Source organism: Prosopis cineraria, unplaced genomic scaffold (assembly GCF_029017545.1).
Source record: "Prosopis cineraria cultivar Desert tree isolate PC_DT_omini unplaced genomic scaffold, ASM2901754v1 PC8, whole genome shotgun sequence".
NCBI lineage: Eukaryota > Viridiplantae > Streptophyta > Magnoliopsida > Fabales > Fabaceae > Prosopis > Prosopis cineraria.
Genome location: NW_026555339.1, coordinates 2,190,379 through 2,206,460, shown reverse-complemented (window position 1 = coordinate 2,206,460; position 16,082 = coordinate 2,190,379). Strand labels below are relative to the sequence as shown.

General features: G+C 36.2%; 2 protein-coding genes and 1 long non-coding RNA gene across 12 annotated transcripts; 1 reads left to right on the top strand and 2 right to left on the bottom strand.

The window, feature by feature from the left end:
• Positions 1-2,377: 2,377 nt before the first annotated feature.
• Positions 2,378-2,906, bottom strand: LOC129318767 (uncharacterized). Its single transcript, XR_008595302.1, has 2 exons — positions 2,770-2,906; positions 2,378-2,627 (listed from the first exon to the last, which is right to left on the bottom strand). It is a non-coding gene; the product is annotated as an uncharacterized LOC129318767 (long non-coding RNA).
• An 88-nt stretch (positions 2,907-2,994) lies between these two features.
• On the top strand, positions 2,995-7,629 carry LOC129318766 (J domain-containing protein required for chloroplast accumulation response 1). Of its 3 annotated transcripts, none has more exons than XM_054963702.1 (9): positions 2,995-3,586; positions 4,333-5,099; positions 5,187-5,473; positions 5,663-5,777; positions 6,156-6,211; positions 6,425-6,487; positions 6,573-6,650; positions 6,827-7,003; positions 7,241-7,629. In XM_054963702.1, the coding sequence occupies exons 1-9, from the start codon at positions 3,321-3,323 to the stop codon at positions 7,277-7,279; spliced, it is 1,848 nt and encodes a 615-aa protein (XP_054819677.1). In that variant the 5' UTR covers positions 2,995-3,320; the 3' UTR covers positions 7,280-7,629. The 3 variants fall into 3 exon arrangements, with proteins under 3 accessions (XP_054819677.1, XP_054819679.1, XP_054819678.1); XM_054963704.1 differs by having other exon boundaries at positions 2,997-3,586; positions 4,333-4,601; XM_054963703.1 differs by having other exon boundaries at positions 2,998-3,586; positions 5,663-5,765.
• A 406-nt stretch (positions 7,630-8,035) lies between these two features.
• On the bottom strand, positions 8,036-14,494 carry LOC129318277 (lysophospholipid acyltransferase LPEAT1-like). 8 transcript variants are annotated; one of them, XM_054963001.1, is made up of 10 exons: positions 14,421-14,494; positions 13,684-14,253; positions 12,434-12,553; positions 12,269-12,306; positions 11,959-12,023; positions 11,314-11,379; positions 10,448-10,581; positions 9,648-9,788; positions 8,770-8,845; positions 8,036-8,439 (listed from the first exon to the last, which is right to left on the bottom strand). In XM_054963001.1, exons 2-10 carry the CDS (start codon positions 14,194-14,196, stop codon positions 8,423-8,425), a joined length of 1,170 nt encoding a protein of 389 aa, XP_054818976.1. In that variant the 5' UTR covers positions 14,197-14,253; positions 14,421-14,494; the 3' UTR covers positions 8,036-8,422. The 8 variants fall into 8 exon arrangements, with proteins under 8 accessions (XP_054818976.1, XP_054818977.1, XP_054818978.1 ...); XM_054963002.1 differs by having other exon boundaries at positions 8,770-8,833; XM_054963003.1 differs by lacking the exon at positions 8,036-8,439 and having other exon boundaries at positions 8,486-8,845; positions 13,684-13,879; positions 13,967-14,253.
• Between the last annotated feature and the right edge of the window lie 1,588 nt (positions 14,495-16,082).

The window sequence follows — 16,082 nt, the reverse complement described above, 5'->3', positions numbered from 1 at the left end:
TTCATTATAACAATTGATTTTTATTAAATTGACTTTTGTCAAATGAATTTTCAGCAGATGAATTTTTGGTAAACTGAAAACCAAACACACGCAAAATGATATCTTAGGAGTTCATTTCTCTTAATAAAAGGTCTCTTGGAATTTTATATTTTGCTGGTAAATTGTGCAAAATTCTTATGTTCTCTCCGCTAATACCCACTTAAAATTTTTATCATCAACTTTGCTCGATGATGAATTCCACCCAATAGAAGTTTCCATGGCTCCCTGCTGCTGCTGCCCCATTCAGTAAAGGTGATGTGCTTCTGATAAACGTGAGAATGTATAATCTAAGTCATCTACCGGAATCTCTATGCTTATGAAATAGTTAAATGCTAGTTAAGATGTAATTGCCCCTAATCATATGCTTAAGCTTAGTTTAGGGGGGAATTAAAAGGACGCGAACTTTATAAAATTGACATTTTAACGTGACAAGTGCAACCATATAAATTGTTCAACGCTAACTTATTTGGCCATCCATGGTGAGTGATGAATGCAAACGTGGGCAAGGGGGTACTTGCTCCCACAATTTCAGTGCTCGTTTGTATTTTTTCTTAAAAGTTTTTTCCCCCCTAAAAAATGTGAAAATTAGTTTTTGCCTCCATGTTCTTGGTGGTTTTAAATTGTGCTCCCCGTGTTAGCAAGTCTAGATTTGTTGCTGCTAGAGCTGGCAAAAAGGGCCGGCCCGGCCCTGTAAGATCGGCCCTTGAAGGGCTCGGGCCTAAAAGGGCCAGCCCTTTTAAACCCGAGTTTCTTTTAGGACCCTAATTTTTGAAGCCCGGCCCTTGACATGACGGGCTTAGGGTCGGCCCTGCGGGCTTTAGACCCTTTTAACTATTTTTATTTTTTTTAAATTTTTTATTCAAATAAAAAATTATTTCATTCTAATATAATACTCAATCAAGAAAGGTATAAAAAAAACTAACTAAATAACATATAAATGAACTAAAAACACAAATAAAAAAATAACAATGCAATAAGTAATAGATCGGTTAAGCCGACAAACACCCAATCAAAATTAGAAGAATAAATGTTGAATTGAATAAATCATTATCATGGATTTAGATGAATTAGGGGATTTAAGGTTGTATTTTTTTTAGAAAATAGCAGCCAAAGATTTCTGTATGAAATTTATATCAATTAAGAATCAATTATTGTTAAAACCTGAATGAAAAACAAGTTACAATGAACTATTGTTAATTTAAAATGAGTTGTTATTAAAATCTAAATGAATACTTATTGATAAAGGCTAACTCGAATTCACAAGTATCTACTCGAATTTTGACAACAAGTGATCTTTGACTGATATAATTTTTGATCAGTGATTCTTCATTGCTATTTTTCTTTCTTCTTTTTTACCTTCCATCCTCAATAAATATGGGCTAACATATGATGTGGAGTAACATTTAGTTTAATTTTTTTTCAAATGTAAAAAGAGTAAAAATTATGAGAATTAATTAAAAAAAATACATATGTGGGCTTAAACGGGCCGGCCCTCAACCCTACAGGGCAGGCCCTTTTAAGCTCTAGATTAAACGGGCTTAAACGGGGGTTTAAGCCTGATTTATCATTTTGGAGTTCTATTTACAAGCCCGGCCCTATTTTTATACAGGCTTAAACGAGCTAGCTTGACAGGCTCGGCCCATTTTTCCGGCTCTAGTTGCTACCCATGGTCATCACAACCATGCCACCTATGGCTGCCCCAATCGCCAGGCCTCCTCCTTGCCTCAAGCCATCTCGCTTTACGCCTCGCTATTCTCTCCGTTAGCAGCGCTTTACACTGCGAAATTATGAAATTAGTTGTTGTGCTTGTGTAGGGAACCGAAACTACTCTTTTGAGTTGAGATTGGAAGGGTTGTGAGAGTGTGAGCGAAGTGATATAATGCATTTAAATTCTTTGAATAGATATTTGTAAATTTCTGTAAAATTTAATTTTTTTTTGGAAGAAATAGAAAAATGAATTTTTTATAAAAAAAATAAAATGAGATAAAATATTAAAAAATTCAATAAAATTCACAGATTTCAACCTTAAAGAATTTAAACACAGGATTAGTTTTGTTATTTAAAAAATGTGAAAGAAGGGATCTACTTCAACCGAAAGTGATTTCGTTTGTTTTGAAAACTATTGTCTCATCGTGCGAATTTTGAATCTCTCTATTCATTCTCCAGCTGACTCTGTCACGGTGGTTTAACTTTATACTCTGTGCGCCTTCAACCATTGTGGTAGGTTCTCCCTCATCGTTGGTGCTATGAAAATGCTTTCCTGGCTTCAATAAGAGTACCACACCAAAACTACGTGATCATCATCTTGTATATCAGCAAAGAAAGGATCGCATGCAAATTATACAACCTATAATCTCTAGCTAGATATTTATAATCTACAACTCCAGCCCCAACATCACAGAGGACTAACGGATCACAATTCAAAATCTCAATAACTATGAATGTATGGTCTCTAAAGGACAAGCCTTAAAGAAAACATGCCTCCACCAATTTGCTTTACTAGGAGCATGAGTAGAATGGAGTGGTCCTGAAAAATGAGTTGGCTTATTTAGCTGACTTAGTAACCACGGAGAGCAATATCCAAACACCTACGAAAATTGAGAAGGATGCATATGTCAAATAGACTATTCTTGTGAGCCTTAGGCTTATTTAATTAAAAATGCTTTCCTTAGGCGGCCTCTCTGGTTTAAGTATTTTGGATACATAAAATTAAGAATATGTAATACTTACAGAGGAGGAGAACGCAACAGACTAACAGAGACAGGGCATTTAACTAGCATCACAAAAAAATGGCGCCCACAGTTAAGAGCAATTGAACAGCCACAGGTACTGGCAAGGCGCGCATCAGTCACTGGCATGATTTGGAATTTTCCTCGCCATCTTATCCAGAGTCAGCCAAATTTTGTGGCTTCACAATTCGAAATCTCTCCCCCCAACCAAGTTCGCCCCCACCCTCTCCTGTCCGTTTCTGAGCTTTCCTCTTCGTAACTTGTCCATCCCGACTCCTACATTCCCTGCTAATTTCGAATAGCTCCACAAGGATTCGTCAACTACTTGATCTATTGGGAGCTGCTGCTTACCGGTTCAAAAATGGAGAGATTTTCTCAAAGAGAAAGCATTCTCTTAGGCTACAATCATCAAAGGCCGTCCACAAATCCGAGCACCCCACTCCGAAACTCGGACGTTGATTTCCACGATGTGTTCGGGGGCCCACCGAGGCGTTCTTCCGTTCAGGAGATGCGTTGCGTATCGGCGAATCGCCGGATCTCGGTGCATCGCAGATGGAGGAGGATGCTAGTTGGTGTGCGTGGCCTCGTGTTCGTGAGAAACCTGTGTTCGGGGAAGATTATTTGAACAGGAGGCGGTACGCGAACGATAACTTCTACGACGACATATTTGGAGGAGATGAGTCTCCGTGTCGTACTCCGATCAAGCATGAACGACACCCTTTCTCTTCGACGCCAGGTTCCAGAATTTTGAGCCCTGTCCCTCCTCTGCCTCCCGCACCTGATTCCATCAGTCCTTCTTCTCTCCCTTCAACTCTGAGGTTCTCTCTTTGCCTCCCGCACCTAAGCTTGTTGTCACGAAGATAGTCTTCCTCTTTTTTCTTTTCCAAAAAGAAACTACGGCAATTTCGGTCAGCTGTTTTCAAATTCATATATTGTGTACAGCAAACAAAATTGATGAGATTGGGGGGGGGGGGGGGAAAATAATGAGGAATGCCTTTGGCATTCAAGTCACATTAAGGTAAAAATCAACTGGAGGAATGCCTTTGCCTCTGGCATTGACGCTTAATCAAGTGCTTTACTTCTAAATAAAAATGAAAATTGAGTTTTATTACTTTTTTTTCTTTTTGGTTTTTTTCAGATTAACCCATAGCTGGCTCAAATAAAATTTATTTCTGTTGTATCAATCATAATGAAATTAATAAACAAGAGACCACATTTTTTCGGTCATCAGTAAAACATAGCTGCCTGTTCTGGTATGAAAAAAACAGAAAGAAAGAAATATAGCTGCCTGCTAGACATCAAGGCCGTGTTAATGGGCCCAACCCAACCAGGTAGGTGGTTTATGGGCCAGACTCAGAAACGCCCATGGGCCTAGAGGTTTAGATTCACGTCGAAGAATAACGGCGAGGACAAAAATCCCTCACGCTTGTTTGGTCTGCACAAACCGGGGGGCCTGTCATCCGTGGCTTTTGTCCATTGTGGTCTCTTCAATTTTTATTCTGATTTGCTACGATTCACTACACTAATAGTAAGTAGTGACATGTTCATTCTTCAACTTGCACAGCCTTCCTGCCAAATTGACAAAAGGCACGGACCTTCCAACGTTTGGTTCCCCTGCTAGAAGCCTACGCATGAGCAACAAGGATGCCGCTTCAAATGGCTTAAGCTCTTCAGATTCTCCAGCCACTCATCTTTCTAGATTTTCAAGCCACACAACTCGAGGTATGGAGGAGTCAAAGAATGGTTCGGGAACTATGCGGCCAAGTCGTTCATCACAAGAGATTTCAGACTTGAGCATATCTGATAAAGCAGACAAAGGAGGCGATAGTGCAGGTCAGTTCCATTTCTCAATATATAAATGGGCAAGTAAGGGGGTAGTGCCACTGTTGATGCCTCTTCGGACAGAAAGAAACTCAAGAACAAAAGAAAATGTTAAACTTGAGAGATGCTCCAGCACTAAGGATTGGATGGTAAGAGAAAGTACTTCACAAAATGATAATTCTTTAGCATATACAGTTTCCTCTTCGTTGAAAAACAGAAGACAAGATCGGTCAACTACTTTTGTAACCCCTCAGAATGGGTCAGATACGCTCGAAGAAAGAGCTTCTGCGAAACGTAATTTAACAACCTTAAGCACCCTTCAAAATATTATCAAAGATGTTCCTGGTAGTTCTTTGTCTTCTGACACTCGAGCAGAATCGAGTATCTGTTCTGTAAGTGGGAGAGAATTTTCTGGAAAAATGAAAGAGGATTTAGTTCAGACAATTAAAACTCAGAGAGTTGAGTCAAAATCATCACATTCTCTAATCAGCAAAAGCGATGACACACAAGGTAAAGGCCAATTACATGTACACCATTCACTGTATGTGGATATTACTAGTTTACCATTCCTGAAACCCGCTCAATTTTTTATGTCAGATTATACTGAGAAGACTAAAATGGAGAAAGGAATAGAAAGCAAAACTCCGAAGTCATCTGCTATTCGCGACATTAGTACTACTTGGAAGAGACAAGTAGAAAAGACAGCTGACTTGAATGGTGTAGAAGGAAGTAAAGCTACCTTGCAAAGTATGGAGAATGTCAAAGTGAAAGGAAAAGTCAAAGAATTTGTTCGAATATTCAGCCAAGAAGCTGTTACGAAGCCAAGAGTTGGCACCAAATCGTCTGAGTACAAGCTGAGAAGTGCTTTAAGAACAACAGAAGAAGTAAGTGCTGGCACAACTGAATAAACCTGACTAGAAAAGGAATGAAATTCAACTCGAAAACGGATGTCAATCTAAATAACCTGAGAACACCTATAGAGAATTTTCTTTGACTGTTAAATTCTGAAACGTGGAAGCGATATATTTTAGTTTTATGACAATTGAATCTAGGATCTCATTCAAATTTCCCAGGCAGAAGATAATCCTCAAATTTTAAAGAAAGTGGACTCTGCTACGGAGATTACCAACACTTCTGGTGATAATTTGTTTCGGCAGGATGATATCTCGGCATCAGGTACCACTGCCAGTAAGTTCTCCAAATATCAATTTTCCATCTGTTGAGAATTTGACTTGCATTAAGGTTCTCGGTGGGAGGAACAACTGGTGAAATTAAATTATGAATATGCTCCCCCCTTCCCACACTCTCACTCACCCATTCACATGCACGCACATGCACACAGGCGCGTGAAAAGACATAACTATAGGATAATCATCGTGCATAAAATTCGATATTAAAATGCTAAGTCTTGCATTTTTTTCCCCATAATGTGTTTCTCACTTTCTCTTAACTCTGGTAAACCTTTCTGCAAAAATAAGTATTCCCATATGGTCCAAATGCTGTATGTAAATAGGATTTTGACAATATATTTGATGTCACTTGATGGAGTGCTTTTATTGTTTGCAGAAATTCTTGATAGTACAGTTGCGGTTGAAGACGGGTTTTTCCATGGGAATTTTCGGGTAGGTTTTATCATGTTTAATATATCTCATTCAGTGGAATATTTTTCAATTAAGATATCTAAATTCACATCTTTAAGTGTAAAACTTGAATTTATTGCCTTCTATTGCAAGAAGAGAAAAAGAAAAAAGAAAGAAAGAAAGATCAATGAGAGAAGAAAGAGAACTATTATGTGCCCGATTGCTGACGAGCTCCTTAACTGGGGTTCTTCACAGGTAAGGGAGCTAGCGCAAGATGACAATGAAGTCTTCCAAACCCAGAATAATCAAGAAATCAAAGTATTGTGTCACTACCCGTGCTGTGTTTATTTCAAAGTTCAACTTAAGCACAATTCTGTGCCTATAATTTTTATGGACAATGCAGGTTATTGATGATAAGATACGGCAATGGTCTAACGGGAAGCAAGGAAATATACGGTCCCTGCTATCAACATTACAATATGTGAGCAATAACAATCATGTTCAAACCTCAGTTCAGATTCAGTTTTATATATTCCAATTGTTCTTGCTCGTCAACAAAGATAATGCATCTTGATATGCCTTAAAATGATATTTGGAAGCTAGTTCTTGAAGTTCACGCCACGTACTTATTAAAATTGGCCACCATCATCAATATAGGTGCTTTGGCCTGACAGTGGCTGGAAGCCTTTGCCTCTTGTTGATATAATCGAAGGGAATGCAGTGAAAAGAGCATATCAAAGGGCTTTACTCTGCCTACATCCGGATAAGCTGCAGCAGAAGGGTGCTGCTTCTCATCAGAAATACATTGCGGAAAAAGTTTTTGATATTTTGCAGGTAACATGCTGTTTTAGCAACCTATTATGCGAATTTCTGTCTTTTATAGTATCATCTTGCTTGGAATTGGAAATAGATGTTAATATCATAACATTTTATTAGTCTCCAAGTACTTAGAGAAGAGCTCGCTCAAGAGGGGATGGGGAAATGAGGAATACTCTATCATTATTGTCTCGTTCAACATTCTCTTAGTCTCTTCTGAAACTCCCAATCATTTTGTCTACATTTGCAACGCAGGAGGCATGGACTCATTTCAACATGCTGGGTGCCCTCTAACCTCTGTCAATACCGATAAAGGGGAAAAAACCCTAATGAGAATTTGCTCTGTCAACAATGATTGATCCGTTTAGCAAAATTCATGTGATTAAGCGCAGCCGCAGCTATTTCTTTTAGTAGATTGTAAATGATTGATTCCGAAAATGTCCTATTTTCAACGGTGGCATACACACGGGCCTTTTCTTTTCCTTTTTCTAGGTCTTTATACTTTGATTGCATTTTATTTTTAATGTCTAATTTTTTTTTCAGTGCAAACAATAGTTCTATCACAATGTAGAAATCAATCCTTTTTTGTATGCATTTGTAGCAAATGATTACGTATATTACATGTTAAGATTGCCAAGCTTCTATTTTATTCTTAATATGTCACGTTAAAAGATTGGGGGTGTTTTAATCTTTTCATTTTATATTATTTCCAATTTTTCATGTTTTTCTGCCATACCAAATATCATTTATTAAATGTTTTGTCACCTTGTAGTGTACATGCATGCTATTATATTTTCTTCGGACACCTATTTTCATATCATTTAAAGGATTTATCTTTTCTCATCAATATCAATATTCGAAAGAGATGCTTGTTATTTATAACAAAGTTTACTTGTACTTCTTAAAAAAATTGTATTTATTCATTATATCGTATGTAATTTACTCCTCGTACTTTTAAAAAGTGTGTGTAATCATTATATCGTATGTAATAGCATGAATCTAGTAACACACGACCTCCAGGAACTTCAGATGCTCATGTTCACACAAGAATGATCCAAGTACTGGCCTGCAAGACATTCAAATGTCCAAAATTTGCGCCTACAAACCATCACTAGATTACAAATTTACAACATAAACTAGCTCTCCATATGCGCTGCATCAAATAATCAGAATCAGCAATGCCGTTTTAAAATCACCATCCCACGCTGGAGAAGATCCCACTCGGCCACAACAAATTCGTCATCTAATATTAGAAATGGAGACTTCGGTTTGAAATACGCATTAAAGCTCTACTGGCGGATAAAGATTCAGATACAAATCCACTAGTGAATATTAGTTCTGCAGAGTTCTGTTTTTTTTTTTTTAATGTTTATAAATTTCATTTTCTTTACCAATAGAACCACACAAGGAATGTACAGGGACCACGAATCCGAATTATCAACGGAAAACGGAACCTGCAGGAACACGGAAGAGAAGATTCAGATCTAAGACCACTCGGTGTTTCTAGAAGAGCTCATGTCACTCATCTTATTGAAATTTTCTACAACAACCAGCGTGACTCTTGAAATGGATGCTTCAAGGTCAACAGGAGTTCACCAGCGATTAAGAACATTTAACCGGCAATGTTATTTACAATCAAAGTACACAAGTACCCTCGCACAAGCTGTCAATTCAAATGCAAATGCCGAGTTTGAAACTAAGAAACTCTAAGGGATCAACATATCATTCGCCATGAAATTATCAATCGTCTTTCTGATGCATAACACTAGGAGGGCTATTATTACCATCGAGAGAAGCAAGATATATCCGCTTTTCAGCCAGCGCAATATCTGAAAGAATCAAATTACCCTGCAAGCAAAACTTAAACGATATCAAGCTAGTATCGACAGATGTTACTCTTCTAAATAATATAAGGATTAACTATTAGGCAATGCTTCTTGGGTTTTTTTTCCCCCTTCTTTTTTTTTTGGGGGGGGGGGAGTGTGTGCAGGGGAGACAGAATGGAAACCATGACAAGAATGCAATGGACGAGAAATCAAGAGTTTGTTTGGTATTCTCCAAGCTTTACAGTTTAGAAAGAGGTTGACCCACTTGGCTGAATGGAAGTGAAAGAAACATGATGAAGTATTGCACGTTATTACAATTTTACGAATTTATCAATCATATAAAAATTTAGAGTGAACTTGCGACTAATACCAAATGAATCAAATCAAGGATTTGTTCAGTCCAACAATTCCACTCCCATTAAGCGAAGTATCTTCTAATGACAGGACATTAACGGTACACTCTCTTATTCAAATGTTTAACTTCAACAACGAGGACATGGAACAAGATATTTAAAAAATCTAACGTACATAAATCCATTATAACCAACTCATTCTAGAATTGGTTTCAGGAATACCTGGTATGTAATCAGGGACGCAGAAAATTGAATTGCAAGTAAAAAATAGTCCACACATGCAAACATGTCATTGTGAGAGCTATAGAATAGGCCACTATCCATATCCTGCCTAAATGCTTACAAATCCGGAGGTATTAAAATAAGCATAAAGAACCTATTTCGCAATAAAAAACCAGAAGAGACACATGCTGGCAAAGTGTTAGATCTAATATAATTGGCCTCCTGAACATTCTATGTCATGCATTAGTTGAATGTTCATACCTCAGCAGCCATCAAACTTCTAACATTATTAGCATAAAGTTTGGGATCATCCTTCTCTAACTGAGAGGGACAGTAGACAGGTAACCGTGTCACCTCCAAATGATTTACAAACTGACAGAGGAGAAAAACTATGTGGCGCACCTGCAAAATAAACAGTAAATTTGAAAACGAAAAAAAAAAAACGGAAAATATCTATAAATTCCATAACCATCAAAACCCAAGTAATACTTTTGAGCATATAAGCTTGTTCCCATAACATTACCAGCTCAATGTTCGTTTCATTAGTGCCAGTGATAATGTTGGATTTTTTTTTTTTTTTTTTTACAAAAAGATGATGAATGATGAGGTTATTTTGGTCTCACTATAATTAAAATATTCTTCCCCTCCAAAACTGCCCAATTCGGAGGGGAGTGGGGTAGACCAATTTTCATTTCCAAGCAACAGGAGGGGAGCAACTCCCCTCCCGTTCAAAACCCTCCATCCAAACAGGTGGGCAGGCTAAATCTTCATCAGTACTACTGACATTTCCCACCTCCAAGTGAAGAAAAGTTAAAAGAGTACCAACCACTGGCTCCCTCAAAATTGATGAAGATTTAAGCATCCCATCAAAATTCAATATAAAATAAGACTGAAGAAACGACAGACTCAAATTTTGGTAAACGTTGATGCCAAGGCAAAACCATAGCCTCAAAAGGTGACCCATTTAGCAAAACATAACTGTATAGATGCTAGTTGCTATATTAGTTCTCCTTGTGGAAATTCATAAAGTACAATAGAACTAAAACTTTATAACCACTCACCCCAGATATAGAATCCCAGGCAGGACTAAATCTCTGGTAAGGGTATTTTAGAATTACAGGAAGTACTGGAGCACTTGCCAAAAAACCACCAGTCTTAAATGGAAGAAGAAAGTTGCCATTTGTGGTTGTACCTTCTGTAGAATATTCAGTATCGTTAAATTTAAAAAAAGAAAAAAATAGAAGACAAACAATAAGAAGGAAAAAATTGGATGCTCTAGATCATCCTTGACGTACTGAAATATACTAACTTTGACCGATGAAAGGAAATATATCATGATAAGAAAGAGACATGTTTGATTGTAATGTGACAAGTGCTACCATATACACCAGATGTTTCACGTACCAGCAACATAATAAATTAGAAATTTAATGTTTAAGAGTAGTATCAATATAGAGTAAATCTATAACAAGTTGTATTATACACAAGTCAAGCAATATGGCTCATTCCTCATGAGCCATGCAATGCATGAGGCTCGCCTATCTAGTTGAAAGATAAACAAATGAGAGATGAAGTTTCTTTTTAGATGAAAAAATAAATTATTGATAAGAAGAGATATGGAGAGACTAAGAAATAAACATAAATTAAAACTTGTAAGTTGAAAAGATTAGGAAAAAGACAAATGCGGAAAGTACTTCCAACTTGTGGAAAATCAAAAGCCAGAGGAAATAGTCAATAATGTTCACCAATGAAAAACAAGATACATAATATATTTATTCCTCAGGACACACATTAATTCATCAGATAATGTTCAGAGAGGTAAGGCATTACACAAGAAATTAATTCCTATTCCATGAAACTGATATAGAACAGTATGCCAAGGGTAGCTAAATTGACCCAGATAACATGGAATAGTCAGGATAATAACCTGGAAATAGCAACATAGGAGAAACCTTATTCTGATGAGCTTCTTGAATTCTTTCAGTGACAACACCTGCAGGTAGAAATGCCTGCAGTTTAGTCATGCCTGATAATTTATGGTCCTAAATTTCCACCAAAAAAAGGGGGGCAAATAAAACCTAGGTTCAAGCTCAACCTAGAACACTGAGAAACCTCAAGACAAATAATTTTACTGATAAAGATAAGTTGGTATGCATAACAAGAACGGCTGGGGCAGCTTTCAACATGACACATGAGAAACAGCTAGCCTATACCCAAGAGTTGAAAGGGAATTCAGATCCCAAGGCAATAAGAAACTAAATCAATTAATATAGTATAAACAATCAAGAGATACCACTAATACAGCAGAACAAACAATTTTAACTGCAATTCAATTTGAAAAACAGTATAGATAATTCTCTCATTTCCCCCCAAAATACTGCAATATCTTATGACCATTGTATTCTTAAACAATTTATTCATCAACTCATCCTATGCAATTAGCATGGCACTACAACATGAACAAAAAAACCAAGCATAGTAGGGGATTGGAAGAGAGGCCCCCTGAGGAGGGTGGGTTAAGAATCTGCATATTATCGAAAGCATTACAATGTGTGCGTGCACCAATAAGCACCTGAAACACCCTTAAAGTCTGATGACTTTGATTCCCGCTGAACATAGATACAGCCAAGGCACTTGCTGTCACAAGACATGCAATAATGTGTGAGCCCAATGTTTTAAATTGTTCCACAGATGAAGATAAAAGAGTATGCATTGAGGTAGAGATAAGATGCAGCATGTTCATTCCATATAATGCACGAACATTAAACTTGAGAAAGTCATATTTTGCATTATGAGACGAAAAAAGAGCCATGCACAGCAATACCTAGAGAGCAAAGAAACACAGGAAAATAGATCGTGCATTCAATAGCAAGCTAACAAACCTGATGAGACCAACTAAAGGAAGTTTAGCCACTGATCTCTTCAGCAACAAAATCCAAAGTTGGCATATAGAGCATGAAACATGTGTCAGTAACAAATTTGAGGTCATCACAGCAAGATAAGCAACATACATTCGATAAGAAATTAAATGGGACATCATGACAAACCTTCGCAACAAAACTTGGGAATGAGGAAGACATGTGATACAAAATATCCAAGTATGACACGTGATTAGATATTATTACACCAGGTCTTCCTATCTCTTCAGATTGGTTCTTTCCTTTCTTCTTACATTAAAAGAGAAGAGAATTGTTAGAACTAAGACAAATACCAAGACGAGAGATAAGAAAGATGAAGCTAAACTATAATAATTGTAGCAGCTCAATCACATTCCATTTTCCCCTGAAGGAGGGAGGAGGAAAAGGAAGGCACTGATTCTAGGTAGGTAAATCAGCAGCCCGAATTGTATCATACAATTGAGAGTCAAAAAATTTCAACGTAAAATACAACTCCTTGTTATTGTCAGTTCAAATGAGATAGAAGATTAGAATATAGGCATATGCAAATTAACCTTATAACCTTAGTTATTTATAATGAGGTACATAATACCTGGTTGAACATTATATTCAATTGTAATTTAATTTATATGTAAATATATATTCTCATACAAGCCATACTTTTCATAGCCGATGAAAAATGTCACTTCTTTTTATAATATACTATTTGCAAGCCATTTGAACAATACGGTTTACATTAGCCTTTCTACTCTATCATTATTACTTTAAGTTCTATCTTTTTCGGTACCATTTTAATGGAATTTGGATTTTAAATTCCCCACCTAAAATTGTGCTCAGGTCAATAAATCTTTTAACCAAAAAAATATATTAGATTATTATATATCCCATATATTTCGCGGGAAAAAATTCTAGTCATTTAAAATTTTGAAGAGCTGCTATTTTGAAAAGAACGCCATGCATTTTACCTTGGGAAGTAAGAAATAACACTAGTTCTAGAAAATATTGAGATAATTCTTAGGTCTAGCCTGGCGTCAACTTCCTAGACTCCTCAAATTTAGGCCTTCAACAGTAAAGTTCATGAAGATGAAAGGCTGAAACCAATTCAGGGATGAGTTTCAGTAATCTGTATGGGTTATTCAGAAGCAGAAGGAGCTTCTTATGAAAGCTAAGCCTGGTCAATTGAGGGCAGCACAAGCAGCTCTGGTCTCATGCTTTAACTTAAGAACAAGTAGAGGGCGAGATGATGCATTCAGAAACAAACAGGTGCGTCCATGGAAATTACTAAACAGGACAACTCTCTTAATCACATCGGTCCTCTCAGACAGGTTTGAAGTCAAGCACATAGCCAAAAACGCCATCTAAAAACAATTCGTAAAGATAAGTAAATTTGAAAGAAGTACCTCAGCGGTGGGCTTGTCATCATCAGTATGCGGAGTCCGATAGGTCTCACTGATCCAGTAAAACCCTAGAACAAAAAGGATGAGCCTGGGGAGAGCTTTGCCAAACCAAACAATCACGGACCTTCTCCACCCTCCCAAATGCGCGTAATCTTCCTGTCCATCCTCCCGATAAGGGACGGAGAATAGTGTGCAGATCCTACAAATAAAGTTATACAATATCAGGATGGCGATGATCAGGACGACCCTAATTGGAGCTAATGTGAGCAATGCCAGAGCCAGCAACAGCTTCTCCTTCATCGGCAAGGGTCCACGCCCCATGGCTCCGTAAACATCGCGTCTGACGAAGGGAGCGAATTTGTTCTCAACCTCTCGGAGGCTGTTGGAGGAGACAGAAGAGTTGGAGTTGAGAAGAGGACGGTCGTCGGCGGTGGAGACCACATGGCAGATAGGGTCGGGTTGTTTCGTACTCGATTTAGGCGGTTTTGAATTCAGGACCTTGAGTTCGCACTCCATGGCAGGAACCTTAATTGCTTAGAGCGTATCTTTCTCTTTCATACTGGTAGGCGCTTCCTGAATGGCAAAATTAAAATATATGGAAATGCTCAATAAACGATGGATTTGGATTCGTACAGACATCAGGTACTTATGAGATAAATTTACTTAATCTTAAATGAAATATAAATTTGTAATCATTAATTTAAATGGTAACACTCTAAATATAGTAACCGAATCTGCACCTCGAAGCATGAGCTTAGAAATCTGAAAATTTCAAGGAAGTGCGCACGAACACGAGGGGTGAGATAGAATGACTGACAAATATTAACACAATGAAACGAAATATAATTGCTGGTAACATAATGATTATTGTTATGTTATTTACATTTACAATTACAATTATTAATTGTTAATCATTCTTAAGATTATATGCACACCTTCTGTGTGTAAAAAATTAATTATTATTTATTACTCCCTCCATTTAAATTATAAAATATTTTTAAATAAAATTTTACATATAAATAAATTTCATTTAATATACGTAATAATTTTATCTTTTTAAAATAAAAATATAAACTTTTAAAAATATTTATAATTTAATATATTGAAAAAAGTGATAAAAATTAATTATAGAAAATAAAAGATAAAATTAAAATTAATGTATTTAATAAAATTTTAATATATTCAAAATATTTTATATTTTAAAATAAAAAAATTTATTCAGAAGTGTTTCATGATTTGAGATGGGGTGAGTATTTTTTTTATATGCATTACTAATTTAATTTAATACTGTCTGCATTATTGTATAAATTACGCAACCTTGCGTTTGCGTGCTTTTCAGGTTTTTAAATTTAAATTTAAATTTAAAAATACTATTTTGCGGATAAGGTTCCGTGCAAGTGGCGAATTACCCTGCAGCTACTTCTTGCTACTGTTTTTCTTTTTTATCTTTTTTTTTTTTTTTCCGCCACACACTCAACAACGTATGTTTCCCCCTCCACTCTCCATCTGCTTCTTTGACAAGAGGACAATAAAGGACAATCGCCTGCCAGCCATGAATCCCGTGCCCAGCTAAATCTGAATCTGGTCACAACTCAAAACCCAAGTTGAGAAAAGAAGAGAGAATCACGAAATCGCATGCCATGGTGACAAGACGAGACCAAATAGGGGTCACCTTCGAAATTGCATTTCGGCTGTTAATCCCTGTCTCTGCCTTGCTGTTGGATATTTCTAAACATAATGGTTACTATATTTCAAAAGGAATAAATAGTTTTTTTTTTCTCTGTTGACTTTTGTAACCACTAAATTATTATAGCTTTAATTGTACTGGTTTTGGTAACTACCCCCTTATTATTTGTTTAATTATATGAATTATGCAACCCATGTATTTAAGCCTCTTGACTCGTAGTGTAACCTTCAGTCATATTGTCTTCGCCGTCTTAATCATCAAGTTTTAATGTTTAAAATGCACCAACATACACTCCATTCAGTCCTTTCGTAAAATATTTTTAATTGTTTCACATATTTTGAACGAAATTAGTTTTTTTATATTATAAAAAATAAAATTTATTTTTATTTTTAACTCTGACTTTAAAATAACTATATTAAAATATATTCACGTTAATTAAGAAAAGATAAAATTAAAAAAAACTGATTTAATTATTATAAAATATTATATATTTTAAATTAAAAATTATTTATAAAAGGTATCTTATAAATAGAATAAAAAAAAAGTACATGCTAGGTTATTTATGAGAGTGTATTTCTATAGAAAATACATTAAGAACGTGCTAAAAAATTTAGAGACAATGATCTATAATGATCCATGCTGGGATGCACATGATTTTGTCCATACGCTCGGTTTTTTTTTGGCTTTCTATTAAAATATAGAAAAAAATTAATTT

What these genes read in the sequence shown, in the direction of transcription:
- LOC129318766 (XM_054963702.1), top strand. Translation starts at nt 3,321, where the DNA reads ATGGAGGAGGATGCTAGTTGGTGTGCGTGGCCTCGTGTTCGTGAGAAA. An exon ending in CAAAAGCGATGACACACAAG is followed by an intron (nt 5,100 to 5,186) that starts GTAAAGGCCAAT and finishes TTTTTATGTCAG; the next exon opens with ATTATACTGAGAAGACTAAA. An exon ending in AGAATAATCAAGAAATCAAA is followed by an intron (nt 6,488 to 6,572) that starts GTATTGTGTCAC and finishes TGGACAATGCAG; the next exon opens with GTTATTGATGATAAGATACG.
- LOC129318277 (XM_054962997.1), bottom strand. Translation starts at nt 14,196, where the DNA reads ATGGAGTGCGAACTCAAGGTCCTGAATTCAAAACCGCCTAAATCGAGT. An exon ending in TCCCAAGTTTTGTTGCGAAG is followed by an intron (nt 12,307 to 12,433) that starts GTTTGTCATGAT and finishes TTGTTGCTGAAG; the next exon opens with AGATCAGTGGCTAAACTTCC. An exon ending in AGACTTTAAGGGTGTTTCAG is followed by an intron (nt 11,380 to 11,958) that starts GTGCTTATTGGT and finishes TTCTACCTGCAG; the next exon opens with GTGTTGTCACTGAAAGAATT.